General features: G+C 41.7%; 1 protein-coding gene across 2 annotated transcripts in view; it reads left to right on the forward strand.

The window, feature by feature from the left end:
• Window positions 1-20208, forward strand: part of Ush2a (usherin) — a 702660-nt gene that overhangs the window by 391511 nt on the left and 290941 nt on the right. For both annotated transcript variants that reach the window (NM_021408.3, XM_017319869.1), the window contains one exon: window positions 212-374. In NM_021408.3, coding sequence (NP_067383.3) covers window positions 212-374 — 163 coding nt within the window. The remainder of the gene's footprint in view (window positions 1-211; window positions 375-20208) is intronic.

A 20208-nucleotide genomic window follows, 5' to 3' on the forward strand; every position in this document is an offset into this window, starting at 1 on the left:
TTGGTCAGGAACTGAAATTCTAAGCTTTCTCAGCAGGAGGAGGAAACACACAAGCTCTGTCTAGACCCTGACAAAAAGAGGCGTGCAGACAGGATGCTACTGCCGCAAACAGTTTGCTTCACGGCAAAAAGATTCTTTGAAGAAATATGCTCAAACCACAGCACGCACAAATTTTATTTGCAAACAAAGTAAACCCTTTGTATGCTCACAGGTAGGAAACCGGACTCTAGAAGCTCCTCCGGAAGGCGTGGTCAACGTGCTTGTCAAACCTGAGGGATCCCGGGAAGCCCACGTGAGGTGGGATGCGCCTGCGCACCCTAACGGGCGCTTAACCTACTCAGTCCATTTCACCGGAAGTTTCTATGCAGATCAAGGTAAATTGTGTGCAATTCTTAGACCTTCAATCACATCAGAAAACTGTTTATCTGTACCTGAACATTTGCTTTTAGCCTAATTTCTATTTCCGGATTTTTTTTCCCCTAAAATATCCAACCTATGTAGAAGAGTTAGAGAGGCGTGCTCATTGTGCGCATGCGCATGATACCCAGTGCTGCAGTGAGGGCCACAACCAGGGCAGGGTCCAGTAAGGTGTGTATCAACATACAATATAGATGGTTCTTGCCCTCTGTACTCAGGTTGGGTTCACAGGACAAAGGGACTTTTGTTTCTGGTATTTAAGCTACCTGTGGTCAACTAGCTGAAATGTTAAATAGAAAATTCCAGAAAGAAAAAGGAACACTGTATATGGTCTCTCTTCCACCATATTGAAATAATTGCTCGGTTTATTTGTTACTTCTTATCAGCCTCTGACTTTCTAACATAGAAATTAAACATCACCATAGGTACAGACATTCCATTATACAGTTGGGGGTTGGCATGCTCTATGGTTTCAGTCACCTCTGGGGTGTTGAGCTAGATCTCTAGCGAGAGTTTCTGTGTGTCCCTTCCTTGCCTGAACACAAATCAAGCCTAAAATATTATTTGTGAGAAGGCTTCAGCCTTGATTTCGTACTTCACCCCAGGTAACTTGTTTCTGGTTGCCATTTTCATAATTCTCCACTAACTTGGTAATCCGGGTGTGGCAAGTGAAGCAATCCCACTAAAATCAGGGACTAGACAAGGCTGCCCACTTTCTCCATACCTATTCAACATAGTACTTGAAGTCCTAGCCAGAGCAATTAGACAACAAAAGGAGATCAAGGAGATACAAATTGGAAAGGAAGAAGTCAAAGTATCACTATTTGCAGATGATATGATAGTATGCAAGTACTAAATTAAATGAGGGGCTGGACCATTGGTGGTTCTTGAAAATATCATTAAATTCTCCAATTAAGTATGTTGGGTTCTGTTAGCACAACTCACATAAGCACAGCCTACCAGAGAAGCACTACAGGGTGTGTCTTACTAGAAAATTTTATTTGTATTTTCAGTAACTGTAACCTTTATCACTTTCTCCAAAAAAGGCATGGTCATTTTCTAGGAGATGTTTTAAATATTTGGTTTTTAAACTAGTAGCAAATAGACAGGCTCTAGTAAAAAGAAAAGAGAATATCATTTGTTTGTGTCTGTGTTATGTTTGCTTGTACGACTTAATTGCATCCCCAAAATGTGTAGAAGCAAAAGAAAAAGGGAAATGAACCTTTCAAGGCTTTGAGGAGGCCATTCCTCAAATTCCGTAGTGTGTCTGCAAGCCAATAAGCAATGCACACTGAATGGACTCTGAGTCAGGGGCTTGGCTGATCCCCTCAAAGATTGGCGTGTCCCTTTTTTATGCAATCAGGGCTTTGATGTATTCTGCTGTGAAACACTCAGAAGATTATGAGGTGAAGGAGCGATGATCGATTTGAAAAAAAGAAGCAACATTTAGGCCGGACCCATGACAGCCCAGCTCTTTCTAACGGAGGCTGCCGGGTGAATAATGCAAGGACCATGTTCTCCTCCTGTTTAATCTTGCATTGTTTTTGCGGAGAACATTTCTGCTTGCCTTCTAAGTCCTGTCATCTCTGGTTGTCATCCCGTCTCTCAAACCATCAAAACGGTATTAAATGTTGCAAAGCTGGGCAGCGAGAGAACTTTCAAAAGTCAGAATCCATTTGCTAAGCAGCCCTTGTAGAAAATGTATTCTGTCCTCGGCAGAATTTTCCTTCACGTCTTTCCACCGAGAAGTTTACTGATTTCTCCCAGTGGAATCTGCTGGAATTTATCGGTTCATGGTTGGCAGTCACAGATTAAGGTAAATGTCGATCCGTAATGACCCTCTACATGTTAGCATTTCAGTAAAGCTGGGCTTTTATGTCAAAGATATCGGAGAGGGAGCTATTACACATGACAGGGGTGATCAAGGGACTCCAGACCAAGGCAAGCATTATTAAATATTGACTAGTTCCGTGATTTATGTAGAGCTGGAGGAAAAAAGTGACTTTTTAACCATTATATATTCTTCAGCAACGAAAACCAGCCATTTATCTCCTGCCGGTAGTGAAGGACAGAGCGCCTGCATATTTTAGTGGCGGGAAAACCTAGTCTTATAAATGAGATGAACTCTTCTGTGATAACATTTCAGCTTGTTAATTGCCAAAAGCAAAACAGACAAATTGGAAGCAATTACAAGGCTTGACTTAGAGAGTCCTGTGGTGTGCTTTCGACTTGGCGTCAGAGGGGCAAGGCGGGAAGTGGGGGAGCATCTTGGTTGGAGTCAGTCCCAGAAACCTCCTTTTGTTGGTTCACTGGAAGTCAAGTACAAGGATTTGGACATCTTGTCTGTTGGCTATCGGCAGCCAGGTGGCATTTATACTGAGTATAGGGAGGTCTGTGTGGCTTCTTAAGAAAGGAATTAGACATTAATTCGTCAAAGTTATAAAAGAGATCATCTGCTTCCTAGAGTCATACAACGCTTGCTGAATTGTAGGGCGACTGATTGATTATTTCCTTGATATGATGAACAGCTCTGATGGCTGCTGAAGAAGAGACAGCAGTCAGGATTCCCAAGACGGGCGGAGCAGGTGCCTGTACCTGGGCCATTATTTCTCAAGGCAGAACAGCCAGCTCTGTCTGCAAACACCCTCCCAGGATCCTTGTTCCAAGTGGCAACTCCAGCAGTGAACCAAAAACTTCACAAAGTCAGGGCCACAGTTTGAAACGACTTAGGGAGCACGTATCAGGAGATTCTCTTTCCCTAAAAGTTATCCTTTTGTCCGACATTATTTTCCTTTGAGTCAAAGTTTAAAAGACAAAAATGAAAAGCAGACAAAAATTCCAATCTGTTCTTAAATCTCAGATGAAATGGAAATGCCTAGTCTCCACCTGTCTGTCTATCTGTCATTTGTCTGTCTGTCTACCTAGCCATCCATGTCTCTGTCTACATATGTCCCTCCATTACATGATTAAGTTATTCTTCCCATACATACATCTTCTCACACAAATGATGCCAAATTGTGTGCTTATTTCTGGCGTATTATTTGTTTTATAATTTTCTTCCTTATAATCCTTTAGACAATGAAGTTCCGGTTCCATAGAGCCTGTCTGATGTTGTTTTTATGAAGGTGGCGCTGTGTTGCCAACAGAGACATTTACACGTTGGTGATACTGGGGTTTTGAATCAATAATAGGACAGTACTTCCTACTGGCCCCTCTGTCTCTCATTTTCTTCAATAGTCATGGACATTTATAGCCTTTATTTTCCTGGATTTTGTTACTAAGTATAGTTTTATATATCTATAAATCATAGCACATGAATTTAGACGTTAATGTCACTAAGTAACTTTTAGGAAAATTGCCTGCAGCCTTCATTCACTCTCAGATCACTATGATCAGAACCCTGTGCTGTCCCAGCTTGAATTTATCTGTCTGGTAATGAACCTTGGCTACCCAGAACTGCAGGTTTTATTGCAAGCATTGTTACAAACATTGTTGCAAGCATTGTTGTAGGTCATTGTCCTTAAAGTACAAGAGTATCAATATGTGGAAAAGACTTGATTAGTTAGACTTTCCACTAGTTTTTTTTACTAGGTCTATAACACAGAGCACCAAAATTTGGACCCAGAAGAAACCTGCAAATCGGCGAGGTAAGAGGGGTACCCCAGCCAAGCTATTCTCAAGCATTGAAGGCAAGAACCCAGATGCTGGAAAGACAAACAGAACATAATTAGTCAGGGGAAGATGTGGGAGAAAGCTGACGTTCTCCGTGTTTTAATGGCCACAACTCTGGAAACACAGCCAGAGACGGACAGAGCAGCACAAGCCAGCAAGAGTTGCAAATTTAAGTGAAGTGCTTCTGCACCAGGGAATGGAAGATCATGTATCTCACCATGTACAGGAAGGGTTAGTACTTAGTTCTTGGAATGGTACCTGCTTTGCCTCAGCCATGCCATTTTCCTGGGGCGAAGCAGGTGTGGTTCACTGCTCTGCAGTTAGTGTTCTATTCAAAGTCTCTCAGGAGTGAGTCTCTCACCTGGCTTAGGTGAGCCATGAACTCACCATGATCAGTAGAAAAACCCCTAGTGTCTGCAATTTGCTGCTGTTGGAGTGTTTACTTCGTATATATCCATTAACAATTTTAATTCTAGGTAACAGGTTTATAATAGCTTCATACATATTTAATTTGTGCTATTTTTAAATAAAGAGAATGTGTGAATTCAATAAAAACAGCAGTAAATTAAGTAACAAAACCTTGGCTCACATGAAACTGGCTTCAAAATTGTAAGTGACTATTTAGCCACATGCATGAAAACAATTTGTGCCAAGAGTTTTGGTGGATGTTAGCAGTGTTGCAGTTTTTAAACATTTTCAACTCAAATATTATAAAACTATCCAGTTCCCAAGATAGGAAATAGAGAGGAACTTCATGAAGAGAAAAACAAAAGGCTCTGAATTACTTCAGGGCATTTTTTTTTCCCTCCAATGCCAGCCCTCTGCCACCACCCAGCTTTCTGTGGTCCTCAGAGCGGTCCTATTTTTAGTAGACAATGGTGTGTCTTAGCCACACATCCTGCTCTTTTCCTGAGCAGTGATTGTGGAGTTTTCTGTGAATTGTTTAGCTCTTCATTATCCTCCCCTTGAATGGCCTGGGAAGTGATCTCCAGCGCCTAGTGACCTGGCAGACTGTTTTGTGTCTGAGATGTTCTAATTGCTGAGTCCTTTGTGCACGGCAGCTCAGGATTCATCTTCAAATACTCCTTTCTTCAAATCCCCTATTTGGTGTTGTAGTGCAGAATAAAGACACGAATTTGAGAAAGAGGCTGTGGGTTATTGAGAAAATAAAAAGAGTCTTGCAACATCTCCAAGGGAAATGTCTTTAGTGTAAACTGGGATTGATAACCTAGTATTGCTATAACCTCGACTTTGGTTTCTGGAAGTTCCACTCTAGACTAGAGACAGGTAGAACACATGAGTTTTATGTGTTATTTCCCCTTCAGGGACACCTCTGACAGGAGGTCGTCTCTCCAATGAACAAAGGCGAGAAGCAGTCTGAGACCAGGAAATGTCAGGGAAAGAGAAGGAAAGAGTGAGGTTGAAATTAGCAGTAACTGTGTATCCCTTGCTCAGAAGAACTGACAGCCACCATTCAAAAAACAAATAGAAAACAGCAATTTAAACGGTATTATCTCTGTGTGATTATATTTAGGAATGGCTTATAGTCCCATTTTTCTCTCTTTTTTTTAATAAACCAAGATTTAAAAAAAAAAATGTTCTGCAATAGATACCTCTTGTCTTTGCAGGGAATTGCATAGATACTTGGTGAGAACACATTTTTCTAATGGAGAATAATTCGGAATGGGCACAGTGTTTCAGACTCAGATGGGAAGGGTGACACAGCCCTAGGACAGGTGCCCAGAGGGTCACAGGGGGAGCCTGGGGTGGATTCCTGTTTCTGCAGGGCCCCTTGCAGGGTTAAATATTCTTTGTCTTTTATGATTTGCCTGCAAGTCCTTCTCCAATGGTTATAAACAAAAAACAAACTACGAAGTTGCAAAATGCATGTGGATAAGAATGCTTAGAGGAAGACAGAGCCCTGTGTCCCTGGAGTCGGGGTGGCATGGGGAATACTGAATTGTGGGAGGGTCTGGCTATTTGGGGGTGATTTGATGTTGAGTGAGGAACAAGGCTTTCTCAGCCTACAGAGCCCCTGCCAGGGGGAGCTGCCTTTCATATTAATGGAATTTGCCTCCAGCAGAAGACAAAGGAGGGGCACGTGAAGGAGCTATTCTCTCCTCTCCTGGGCTCCAATCAGCTCCAGGAGACAGGAGTGCCTGTGTGGTCCACACCCCTTCAAATGCTCCTGCCTGCTGACTTCCTCTGCCTAGGGGTTGCCAGTCACCAGGAAGGGGCTGTGACTAGTCAAATGCTGCAGATCTCAACAAATATGAAAAGAACTCTCGGAAAATGCAGAGTCTGGGTCAAGGTTACCTAGAGAGATACAGGGATTTTGCGCATGATCTCCTCCTACCCATACCCACTCTCCCTCTCTCCCCACACCAATAAACTCTGCTTTTAAAAAAAAATTACAAAGCGAAAGGAGATACGGGAGCATTTGTTTTCTCGGGCAGGTAAAAGAAAATAATGATCCCTGGAAATTCCTTCCTCGAGTTACAAGGAGACTGCGGAAAGGCTGGGGCAGTTCAGAAAGGGGCTGCTTTGTTTTATCGTCCCTGGGGCCTGTTTTTCACTGTGGAGGGAGCTGTGTATTTTCCAAGTCCTGCTGGCAAACCATGCAGTATATCTGACAGGCTGCCCCCAGGGAGGAACTGCAGTGGGGGAATTGTTCCCGGGATGCAGGACAGCTTGTAACTTGGAATCCCCGTTGGAGAACTTTGTAGCTGTGTGTCAGTCAGTGGGAAGATGAAAGAGGCCGCTTCTTTTCAAGCAATTTGAATTCATTTCCCCGTAATGAGTTGGAGGGAAGGGCAGTCAGACTTAGCTCCACTGAGGTGCTGTGGAGTGAATTTTCCATGGTGGAAGAAGCAGGGCTGAGAGTACTTTCTCTGCCTGGCAGCCAATGTTACCATTACTACCAAATATTGACCTGGCTTCTTGTCAGTCTGTCTCTTAGGGCTGTTTGTCCTTACTCCAGAGTCTATATTTTGAGAATATAAGGTTCAATAGTATACATCCAGATGCCAGGTTTTACAATAAAACTCTGGGGTATGACACCTAACGCCCAGGAGAAGAATGGGGCAGCCATGATAGTCCCTTATACAACTTCCCATCAAAAGCTGACAAGTGACAGGTGCAACTATGTATCCATTTATGGGAGACAAGTTTGACTGTATAGTTCCTTACAGAGATAGAGAAATAAATGAGGATGTGGTAGGTGATCCATTACCTTGTAGGCACCAGGACAACAGGCCAGAGCCTTCCTCCTTTACCATGTGAAAATGAAGGACTCTTAAAGGCACAGTCATCTGGCTTAAAAATAACTGCGTGTTGTTTGAAAAAAAAAATCTATGTCATTTTAAATTTTTGGCTAGAGAATGTATATTTAGGGCATATATTGACATTCCTGACTCCACATCACGTTGTGGCCAATAAGGCTATTGAAATGTATTATTGGGACAGAGCCTTCCATAAGAATGGAGTTAAGCATTAATTTATCAAACTTGTTTTAGAATTCATCTCCCCTCAACCCTTGTGCAGCAGCTTATTGGATTTGTGTCTTATATCTAATTGGCTGTTTTCCTGACATAATGAATGAGTGTGCCTGAGCCATCATGTCTATTGAGGCAACAACACAGTGATGGTTTATGTAAATAGGCACCGTGGACCACACCCAGAGTCACTGAACTCAGCCCACAAATACCCCAGAGGATGAGCAGGCCACGGTCAAGCTCTCACTTGGAACTCTGCCTGGCACCATCATACTGGAGCATGCTCATTCTAACTCCTTCCAGGGACACTCAAGTAAATCAATGCACCCCACAAAATGCCTATGCCTTTGGCATAGATTAAAAAATAAAATCCCTCTTTCTATTAAAAAGGAGAACAACTTAAACCATTGAGCAACTCTCAGACCTTGTCTGAGAGACTTCAAGTCAGCCAAGAAGTAGATGTGCTAGAACCTATGTGACTCCACCATTCATCTCTTTGTAGTGGGTCCACCTATTTTCCTATGGCACCTGTTCAGTACCTGTTAAATGAAAGAGCCACATGGGTGTCTGCTCATAGAGATTTGAGGAACACAAGCATTCCTATGAAGTTTAATAATATGAATTTTGTAATGAGGCATTCTTCAGTAAATAACTTACATAATAAAGGTTGCCTATGAAATGATTTCAGAATGAAGTTGGAGAATTATTTATACAGGGAAAGAGAAAAACTCTACCAAGCACCTTTATCCAGGTTCTATGACGCATTCCCCCTAGGGCAGGGAATCCCTTCTCTGAGTCCCAGATTTCCTTTGCGAGGCTTCGGGAGCAGACATGTGTAAATGGTGAAGGGCTGTCTCTCCATCTACAGGCTCATGAGAACTGAGAGTCTTGTTCTCCTGGCTGCAGAACTACACGAGTTTACTTAGTTCTGATATGGAGAACAGCCCACTTAAAAACAACATTTCCCAACTGTGTGTTCTTAAGGAGTTAGTTCACTAAATTATTAGTGACACAAAATCTAAGAGTCTTATGTAATGATTTTTAAAAACTCAACTTTGAATAGTTTTCAGAAGTTTGGGTTTTTAATTTGTGCACATTTGCCAAAAAAAAAAAATCACATATTTTTCTAGTCATATAGTTTTAGAGAGATATGGAAAGAACTTTTTTTACTCAAAAAAAGGAGAAATTTGAAAATACAGAATCGAATTCAAATATTGATTCATTTGTCCATATGACATCCTGGCATTTAGCTTGTCCCACAAAGCAAGAAAGAGGATGATGGGGCTGGAGAAGCAGTGGGGAACTAAAGTGTAGTCCCTGTAGAGAGGGGCTCCTAATGTCACAGGAATGGTGAGAATTAGCCAAACAACCATTCAAAAGTACAAGATTACAAACTTGAGAGCAGTTAAGCCAAAATCATGTATCACTAGGGTATTTCATAATAATGAACTTAATATCCATTGAGGGTCAGGAAAGGTCTTCAGGCCAATGACATTTAAAGTAACTGGAACAGATGATTAAAGACCAGCCAAGAAGAAGATCCCAGAAGGAATGCATCTGTGATGTTTATAAGATGGATAAAAGTATGGGGTTTTTAATAAACAAAAGAATAGATCAACTGATAAATAGATGACAGATAGATACATACATACAGACAGATAGACATAAATAGGTAGATAGATACATACGTATATACAGACAGACATAGATAGGTACATACATACATACATAAATACATACTGCAATCAGACAGACATAGGTAGATAGGTAGATAGATAAATAATGGATACATAGACACATAGATAGATATATTGGAAGATAGAGGACAGATACATGCATATATACATATGTAGATATGTAGATACATAGGATAGATTGATTAGATAGATAGATAGATAGATAGATAGATAGATAGATAGATAGATAGATAGATGGATGGATGGATACATACATATATACATACATACATATATACCTAAATAGGTAGATACATAAATATAGACAGACAGACATAGGTAGATATATAGATAGATGGATGGAGGGGGGGGGAAAGAGAAATATATTTGAAATTTGCTGTGAGGGTTTCTTGGGTTTCATACCTAACGAGGCCACGGGAATGTCTCATCAAATCATCCCATGTGCACACATGTGCACACACCTACATCACACACATGCACTATGAGCTAATATAAACACAGCAAAGTATACTAACAACACCCTTTGCTGGGGTTTAGATTCTTGAGTATGTCCACATATTTCCTTATGACTTCCAGCTTTTAAATTTTTTCTAAATTACAGGTTCAGGAACTTTTAGATAATTTATTGATTTTCATTGGCATAATGCTTTCAGGAAAAGCCACATCAATTCAGATGCCTTCTGACCATGTGTAAGTACGTCCATCTAGCTGTAACCATGCTAATTTGATAGGTAAAATGAGAGATTGCTTTAGTTTTCTTTTTTTGTTTTCGAGGCCTTAAAACTCGATCTGATATTCAAGGCAGCTTAAGTATTATGCATGAGGCTTAATAGTCATTCTAACATTATGTATTTTACCCAACTTATTTTTGTATGCTTATGAGATCTGAAATGGTGCTCTAATTTTGGCTAGTTAAATATTTGCTTATTATTGTGTGACGCATATTCTCTATCCAGAGCTGGAGCATATGTGTGGCTGGACTTGGCTGAGTACAGAGGAGACTGAGCCTCAGAGATACACTGCTTCTGGCTTCTGAGGTGCTTGTCCCCCTCCACCCCCCATCTGTCTGACAGATCACCCATGTGCTCAATTAATTTGCTGGTTCTCAAAGCTAAAACCTTTGCAATACTTTTATATCTTTAAGTAAAGTTCTACCTCACCCTCCAGCTCATTATGCGTTGTAATTGAAGATCTTGGTTCTCATATGCATATTCTCCTGACTGCATGTCAGATTAACTTGAACAAAATACCACAGGTTTGTTTAATGGCTTCTCTCCCTAATAAATTTATTGTCGAGGAATTAAAATCTTTAGATATGTCTCACCTGCTGAAATGTATCATCATTCCATTCATTTAAGTACTTTATATCTTCCAGTAAAGTTTTGTAATTTTCTACATAAAGAAGTCGTATTTCTCATTGGGGTTTTGTTCACATATTTTTCTTTTTGTGGTTGTGTTCACTTATTTTTATATAGTGTTAGTGGAAGCACTGGTGTCACGGTGGTGTCTTAGAAACACACCATTCTTAACACCAGCCTTTTTGCATGTTTATAAATCTCTAAGTTAACCATTTTTTCCACCTCTCTGAAGATAGAAAATATGCTCTTAAAACGCACTCTGGGTGACTTCATTACATGACGCCAGTTAGATACCACGCTAACATGGAGTGAATAGTCATTTGTATACAAAGATCTCTAGCTCAAGCCTTTACTGCAAATATAACCCATACAATTTACACACACCCCAGCAGATATAACCCATACAATTTACATACACCTCAGCAGATATAACCCATACAATTTACACACACCCCAGCAGATATAATTCATACAATTTACATACACCTCAGCAGATATAACCCATACAATTTACATACACCCCAGCAGATATAACCCATACAATTTACATACACCTCAGCAGATATAACCCATACAATTTACACACACCCCAGCAGATATAACCCATACAATTTACACACACCCCAGCAGATATAACCCATACAATTTACACACACCCCAGCAGATATAACCCATACAATTTACATACACCTCAGCAGATACACCTCATACAATTTACATACACCCCAAGCAAAGAATCTGTTCAATTGTTTGTTCATGGTAATTAGTTTCCGATTATTAAAATAAATCCAGTATGAAAAGATTACAATTTATATCGATTTGTATAGACTGAGACCACTAGAATTTTACTTTCCTAATTGTTTTAAAGGCAAAAAGTCAGATGGACAAATAAAAATATCTGTAAAAGTCTGCCCCTAGTATTCTATGTCATAAAAATCAAGTTGGGGCTATGGAGGGTGAAGCAGAGAATGGGGACAACGTCCCTGAATGTCCATAGGTTATAAATCATGATGAATAATAAAAAGATCAAGATTGTACCAATGCACATACATCGCTTGAAAACATATCGTCTCACATCTGCAAAACAGCAAGCATCAGTTACAAAGATGCCAGTAGCTAACCCAGCAGCAAACAGATATGACAGGAACAGAACAAAAGGCAACAAAATGTTAAGATAGCAATGTGTGTCTTCGGATTGTAGATATTTTAGCCTCTTCTCATAGTTTCTGGTGTGTTTCATGAGGGCACGAACACACACAAGCACATGTGCACATTCATGGGCGTGCATTTATGTGTGTACAGGTGTATGCGTGTGTGCAGGTACACACACGTGTGCATATACATCTAGGGTCCAAAGGGAACTTCAGGTACAACTTCTCCAGTGATATGCTCTTGCTTTTTGAAGGACAGGGTCTCTCACTGGCTGCCGACCAAGTCCAGACATCTGCTAGCTTTGGTATGCGCCACCATTTTTGGCTTTTTAATTTTTTTACCTTTCCTTATTGTATGGGTATAGTCGTGTGGGTACCTGGGTTCCATGGTTCGCATGTGGAGACTGAACTCAAGTCTTCAAGACAGAAAGCGCATGCCTGGCTTTGTTCATATGGGTTTGTGGATCAAATGTAGGTCTTTGTGCTTGCAAGGACTTTACCCACTGAATTATCTACTAGCCCTTAATATGCTCCTGAATTTGGCATTGCACAGTGGTAAAAGTAGGGGCTGAGTGGGAGAGAGGAGGCATGGTGGGGAAAAGCCCTCAATTTAGCTGTCGTCCACCAAGGTTTAAGTAAACTAATGAACATTTACATTAAATGAAAAAGCTGTTAGATGCTTTTGGTGCCATGAACTGCCAGGTTTGTCTTTCCCACCTCAGCTGCCTTATACATCACGTAAATAACAACAAACATTTACTGACCGATTCACTAATATGGTGGGCCTGCCAGTCCATCAGGGTGATGACATTTTGAAGTTGGCCTAGGAAAGCTGAAAGTATGCCATCTGTCAACCCCTGCCTTCCATCAAGTTTAGAGTGGCATATCTTCCCTGGTGTGGTGGCCCAGGGTAGTGGCTTGTAGAACTTTAATGCGACTTCTTTTGGCTAGCTCAGCATTCTTGAAAAAATAAATAGATTTTTCAGCCTGTGATGGAAAGGGTTAAATAGCACCAATTCATTACTGCTCACAAAAGGATTTATTTTGTTCTCATAAATCAGTTTTATTCCACATTTTTATTTTTCCCCTGGGTGAGCAACTCCAGTTGAAATCAATACAGGTGCAAGTGACACAATCAATCTAGATATTTGACTATGGATTAGAGATTCCCCAGCACTGCTTTTCAGTCATTTCCTTCCTGATCATCTCCCTGGAGAATTGCATATTCTTATTGGCATCTGTGAGTTATGGATGTGTTTAAAAGGCAGATAATTGTTGTCATCATAATCACCACTGTATACCAGCGAAGGAAGCCCCCAAATGAGCAGAGATGGAAAGATACGGACACTGAATATCTCGCTGCCTCATTAAACTCTTGAGATCTCTCAAGAGTTTTCTTCAAGTGAGGTTAAGTTTTAAAAATAACAGTTCTTTTTAACAAAAGCCTAGTCACTTGTAGAAACAAGCTACATTCTTAGGGCTCTGTGGAGCACGTGCATAAACCTGCCCAACGGCAGGGGCGTTGTCTATTTTGGCACACTTATTTTAGAACTGTACTGCACCGACTTCTCTCAGTTAACAATGAGAAAACAGCTAAGGAAAGTTAGACATCTCTGAAGGGATTCAAGCCGGTTCTTTTCATTCTATAATTATCCAGGCTGCGAAGACACCATCTGTGGGACTGAACAGAGAAAGGCAGTCCAACTTTAAATTGCAGAACAAAATTGATTAAGTTGCTGCTGGAGAGGCCAACGTTTATGTAGCAGACTCTCTTTGCTTTACAAACAGATTTATATCATATGACCTTTACACACGCTTGGTACTGTTTCAGAGTTGCCATTGTGACTACTGGCTTGTTTCTAAGCCCGTTTCTTGCACAGGTTAGTTAAAGCTCTTAGGAGCTCCCTTAAGAATAGGTGAAACAAGGCAGGGTTTTGTTTCCTCCTTTGCTTCTCTTCTTAAATCCAAAGGCGAGAGCAGTCCTGCACTTTCCACTTCTGGCGATATCCTGATATTCTAGCGTAGCATCGACTTTTTTTTTTAAAGATTTATTTATGTATTTTATGCATATGAGTACATTGTAGTTGTCTTCAGACACACAAGAAGAGGGGCATCAGATCCCATTACAGATAGTTGTGAGCCACCATGTGGTTGCTGGGATTGAACTCTGGACCTCTGGAAGAGCAGTCAGTGCTCTTAACCTCTGAGCGGTCTCTCCAGCCCCAACTTTTTTTTTTTTTCTTGTCCGAAGTTATCTGTACTTTCCTTAGACATTTGAGCTCTCCTGTACTTTGTTTTCCAGAAGTAAACGAATACTATTAAAATTTACTTAATGTAGAAAAAGAGGGGAAATCCTACCCGTAATAATGCGTGCTTACAAACGGTGAACTTCCTCTCCGACCTTTAGGTCGTGGTGGCGTTTTCACAGGGACAGTATAACATTCAGTCTGTGAACAGGAAGTACAGGGACAGGAAATTCAGTGTCTGGGCAAGTTTGACAGAAGGTAGAGTTGGATGCATGCGGTTTCCCAGGTGGAGTGGCCCAGAAAGGCACGCCAGACAACAGACACTAGAGCAGCACCCCCCTCCACTGCTCCTCCCCGCACGGTATCAGGACACGACTCTGCTGGGCAGCGGCCCTGGAGAATCACAGCTCTGCTTCTGGAGCCCCAACAATCTTAGCGCTTTCTAGAACAAGCCCAGCCATTGACTGTCTCCATCAAGATTTGGAGTTCACAAGTGGAAACATCTGAGTAATGAGGTGATAGCCACGGGCGGGCCCTTGACCTTCCCTCCTGGCTTTTCAGTCACAACAGACCAACAAGCAAAGTGAAATCCTCTTGGATCAAAATCATATTCCCGACCACTTGCGTCCTGCTAAGTGGAAATCATGCTATAATGTCCCGGTCTTTCTCTTGGTAGATGGTGGTCCATCACTCTGTCCTTACAGTTTTTAGCATCAAACTATTTCAACTATCTTGTTTACTTAATACTTAATAAGGGTTTGGGTTTTGTTTGTTTGTTTGTTTTATTTCCAGCGTGTCTCTGTGATGTTTTCTTTCATCTTTTAAGACTCATATCTCCCCACCCCAAGCCACACAGTTGTTTTACATTTTTATGTTCCTTGTTGGTGCTATGAACACCCAACACACTCTTTCTTCCTTTAGGTGTTTCTTGTTTAATGTGTGGGCAGCTCTGATGCTCTGAACAAAGCCTTCTCTGGCTTTTAGTTTGTCTTGTACCAACATGAACCTTGACTGTTCTTGAAGCCCTGCACATTCTTTTATGTATCTGCAGCTTGGGAGGATGGAGTAAGTAGAGATTATAGAAAAATGAGTTGGATAGAACCCTGTGGGATTTAGTTCACATCTAGGGTGTGAGCGCTCTGGGGATGCTTCCACTCTGGAACCTCCCATCATGTTCCAGTCCTAGACTCTTGTGTTTTCAGCCAGTACAGGATCTACAGGACAGCTAGCTCTGATGGCTTTTCCACCTCTGAGGGTGTTTGGCTGCTCTCTCTTCAGAACGGCAAGGCTAAGCATGTTCTCAGGATTTTCCTTAGTTTCTGTGCCTGCTCTTCGAGTAGTGAGCAATTGTGTTGTTCAACACAGAACCTCATCTATTTTCACAGTTATGTGTCAGAATGACCCTTGTTCTTCCTTCCTCTCTCCCCCCTTTCCTTCCCTTCCTCCACCACCCCCTTTCTCTGCCCACCCACCCTACCCTCTTTTTTCTTTCTATAGGGTCTTTCTGGATAGCCCAGCACCCCTGTATCTCACTTTATAATGCAAGCTGACCTCAAACTCACAATGGTCCTTTTGCCTCAACCTGCTAAACAATGGAATGTCATCATGTCATACCATGCCTGGCTACTCCCCTTCCATCCCCTTTCCATAACTGCCCCATCAGAACCTCCAGCTGACTTGTTAATATTATCTTTGTTCTCCAGTTTTCTTCCCATGGGGTTGGACATCTGGGAAGGGTGGATGACTTTTGACAATATTGAATCCATCACCCCTCCCCCTATATCCTTTTCAAACTTCATGACTGATTTCCAATTCTTTCCAGCAAGATAATTTGCATCCACATATTTAGAAACTGTGCACAGACTGGAAGGTGCATCAGCAAACCCCAGTTCCTGGGCTCATGGCTTTGTGAAAAGCCTTTCTCTTACAGTAGTCAAAATCCATGACTTGCTTCTAACCAGTGAAATAGAAAAAAGGATGTGGAAAGTGACCACTGCGCTCACTCAATAAGACTGGAAACCGTCTTGCTGGGAGATATAAGAGACCATACTGGGGAGACCCATCCATATTAGGAAGACCCAGCTATACAGGGGGGACCCTCATGGGGAAATTCAGCCATTCTCTGGAGACCCAACTATATTAGGGAGACAAAGCCATACTGAGGATTTTCACAGGGAGCCAAAGAATTAAAACCTCACTAACAAGCAGCCAGTGACTGACAGCAACCTCTTGTCCAATGCTAGCAAGAAACCAAGACTCTCAGCCCTGGCATCCAGCCAGGTCCAAATACAACCAACCTATGCAGAAAGGGCACCCTTAGTACCTAGGAATGTTGCTTCTGGCCCAGCAGCATTTTGATTGTCCTGATTTTGAGATCTTCAGCTGAGGCACTGATGAGGTGTGCCAAGACTTGGAGAGACTATGAAACCCTACACATGGGTATCTCTGAGCTGCTGCCGGTAACAACCCTGGTCCATGGCAGCAAGGCACAAAAAATACAGGAGCCCTGACAGCATGACCCTCAAGGAAAGCAGATAGCAGTCCTTGGGAAACCATACAATCCCCACCTGATACTACCTCCCCAGACAGCTGCTGTGCTCAAACTGAGGATGCTTTGCACGCACATATAAATGCTCACAGTAAAGTCTAAATTCTGAGCATGTTTTGAAACTGTAGTTGGGTGATGGTTAGTGCTCTGGGATCAGTAATGGCAATAGGATTTTCCAGCTGATCACAGTGGCGGAAAGGGTTAGGCACCTGTGGTGTCTACAGAAAGGCTGTGCAGGAACTCTATGAGGTAAATAGTCCTGGGTGTGCCCACTGCTCAGTGGGGAAGCTGGAAGCCACTTTCTGTGACTGGGACTCATTTGCCCAAAGCACCCTTTCATTTGTTCATTTGGAATTTGTTGTCTAAGACGGAAAGAAATCTATCAAAGTAGGACAATAAAGTTGACTTTTCAGATTATATAACATAGTTGACAAAAACAGTTCCCATTTTCTTCATCTCTGTGTCGTTTAGTAGGCTTTGCATTGTGGGTGGTTTTAGTTTCACAGTACCATGGAGAACGTCCAGAGCATTAGCCTCAGCTTACGTCTGATGTCACTAACGTGGAGCAGAAAGCTATCGGTGTTCTTGCTCCAAACCTGTCTCTCTCTGTTGCTTTGATGAGATACTGTGTGTGTGTGTGTGTGTGTGTGCGTGTGCGTGTGTGTGTTCCATGTGGTAGAAGTGTCACACTGCAGAGTGACTAATTTAAAGTGCAATCAGAGAAGTAGACCTTTTACCTGATGGCAACTAATTAAAGCTACATAGACTAATCACAGTAGCAGTCAGAAGCGGACGCCATCCTTGGAGGACGGTGATTTCCAGGCAAGTTCTTTCTTCCTCTTTTGAAATGTTGTGTTAAAAAGAAAAGAGAGTAGCGAGCGGGATGTAAAATGAATAAATAATAAAATAAAACAAAACAAAACAAATTTCACATATCTAGACACATGTTAGATTACTGAGTACTGAACTCCTGCGCGAATAAATGTTCTCTTTCAGACTGACAAGTAATTTAAATTCAGTGACTAACTTTAAACACAGTAGGGGTTACTCTGATTATTTCTTTCTGTCTCCAAAATAAAATACTGCTTTTAATATGGAGATGTTTTGTTTATAGATCCCAATAAATGGGAGTACGTGGTAAAGGGGGAGGACAGTATGTGGAAGGGTTTGGATGTAGGGGGACAAGAGGGGAAGGAGAAATGATGCATACTGTATATAATTAATAATGATGAATTATTGTAGTATAATGTCAAAGGATAAAAGCTATGTGCTAAAGGTACTGACTGGTTGGCCAAGCATTGGCCTATGCATGTAGCTCTGGATTCTGTCTCCAACATGGCATAAACTAGGCATGCTGATACATGCCTGTGATATCATTAGTGTGGACATTCAGGCATAAGGGTCATATTTCAAGGCCACTGTCAGTGATGTCACAGATCAAAGACTAGCTGGGGTAAATGACATTTAGTTAAAGAAAGAAGGAAGAGGGGAAGAGGATAATGGAAAGCAGAATGAGATGAGAGACACTGAGAGGAAAACAGACTAGGTATGTAGTTTCAATAAGGATTTTGAGTGATCACATGCTTAGGTCCAGGTCGGAGGTTGCTGAGTCCATATATAAGTTACAAAATGAACCCCCAGCAGCTTTGACACCCCCATCTACTCAAAGACCTATAGAATTACGAGACTGAGAAAATACACTTGGTGGGTACAATAACCTAAAACAATATCTCAAAAGTGTCTCAAAAATGAAGAAACAGCAAAAGCTTAAACACTAGTAATGGCTATCAAGAGTATCCTAGCTCCCTGCATGCCTGTGGCAGTGCCTGCGGGCCTGGCCACCACAATCTGCTGTATGGCCTTTCTATGCCTTTTCCTTTAGGTCTTGGCAGAGCACAAAGGGATTAGGATGGACGAACCACACCACCTCAAAAATCAAGACCTCAATATGCTAAAATATACAGCTTTTGTAGCTGGAAATAGGAAAATTAGTTAACACCTTTTCTGCTTTAAGGTCTAATTGGATTCAGACAAGGGCCGGTGCGGAGCGGCACTGCACCGGGTGAGACACATGAAATCACCACGACAGAACAGGATTCCGTTTGGTTTGTTCGCTGTCATTTCTCATTATCATCTCTTTCTGGAGAAGGGATTCATGTTGTGCCGTTTTCTGTTCTTGTTACAGTCTTTGTCACATGAATAAGATATCAGGATGTTAATGCCTGCCGTGCAGTCCCCGTGTGTGAGGGCACCGCACAACCACGCTGACCTTTGCAATATTATGGACTCTGATTGGTGGTTTGCCTCACCTCCTTCCTACAAGTTAATAAGGCTGTAAAAAGGAAGAGAACAGAAATGGCCAGCCAGTCAAATTATAGAATATTGAAAAGGTCAGAGCGGCACTGTACAGAGGAAAAAATTATGGAATATATGGTGCATTAAAATTTTTGTGACAATGAACATTACGAGAATGAGAAAGGATACCCACTTACGTGGTTTCAATCAAGAGAATCCCATAGGATGGTGTCCCAGGACAATAACCATCTTTACATCCTGAATCTGACACACAAAAGCAACAGCCACTACATTGGGTCTCACTGAACAAAATAATTGCATAGAAAATATTCTGCTATTAAACAAATAAGAGTATTGAAGCTTTCTCCCTAGAAAATGTCCATTGATTCGGCTAGTGTTTTAGCCGGTCTTCCTTTCGAAGCTAGGAGCAGCAGGTGAACCTGTTGGTCTGCTGTTGAACCTGGTGACACAGATTTTGGCTATTTCCTCCTCTCTCGGTCTGTCTCTTTGTCTATGTTTCTGTATCTATCTCTCTCTATGTCTCTCTCTTTCTTCAGAATAAAATTGGAAGGTAAAACTGGATGACTTAACATGTCTGAAGACTCCTCAAAATTTGGAATATCCTGAAGTAGCTAGAGCCATTCCTTATTTTTAAAGATTGATTGATTTTTATTTTTTATGTGTATAGATGATTTGCCTCTATGTATATCTGTGCACTGTGTCTTACCTTTGCCTAGTACCTAGGAGGTTAGAAGAGGGTGTCATCAGAAGTGGATGCTCACAGTCAGCTAATGGATGGATCACAGGGCCCCCAATGGAGGAGCTAGAGAAAGTACCCAAGGAGCTAAAGGGATCTGCAACCCTATAGGTGGAACAACAATATGAACTAAGCAGTACCCCGGAGCTCTTGTCTCTAGCTGCATATGTATCAAAAGATGGCCTAGTCGGCCATCACTGGAAAGAGAGGCCCATTGGAGTTGCAAACTTTATATGCCCCAGTACAGGGGAACGCCAGTGCCAAAAAGGGGGAGTGGGTGGGTAGGGGAGTGGGGGTGGGTGGGTATGGGGGACTGTTGGTATAGCATTGGAAATGTAAATGAGCTAAATACCTAATAAAAAATGGAGAAAAAAAAAAGAAGAGGGTATCATATCTCTAGGAGCTAGTTCAGTTACTAGCCACAAATGGTTTTTTCCCTTTATGTGATGGGGGGCCTGAGAAATGACTCCGTGATCAAGAGTACATGCTGCCCTTCCATGGAATGGCAATACAGTTCCCAGTGCCCTCCTGAGGACCTCAGGACTGCCCGAAACTCCAGCTCTGAGGAAACTG

The sequence above is a fragment of the Mus musculus genome, chromosome 1 (genome assembly GCF_000001635.26).
Source record: "Mus musculus strain C57BL/6J chromosome 1, GRCm38.p6 C57BL/6J".
Taxonomy (NCBI): domain Eukaryota; kingdom Metazoa; phylum Chordata; class Mammalia; order Rodentia; family Muridae; genus Mus; species Mus musculus.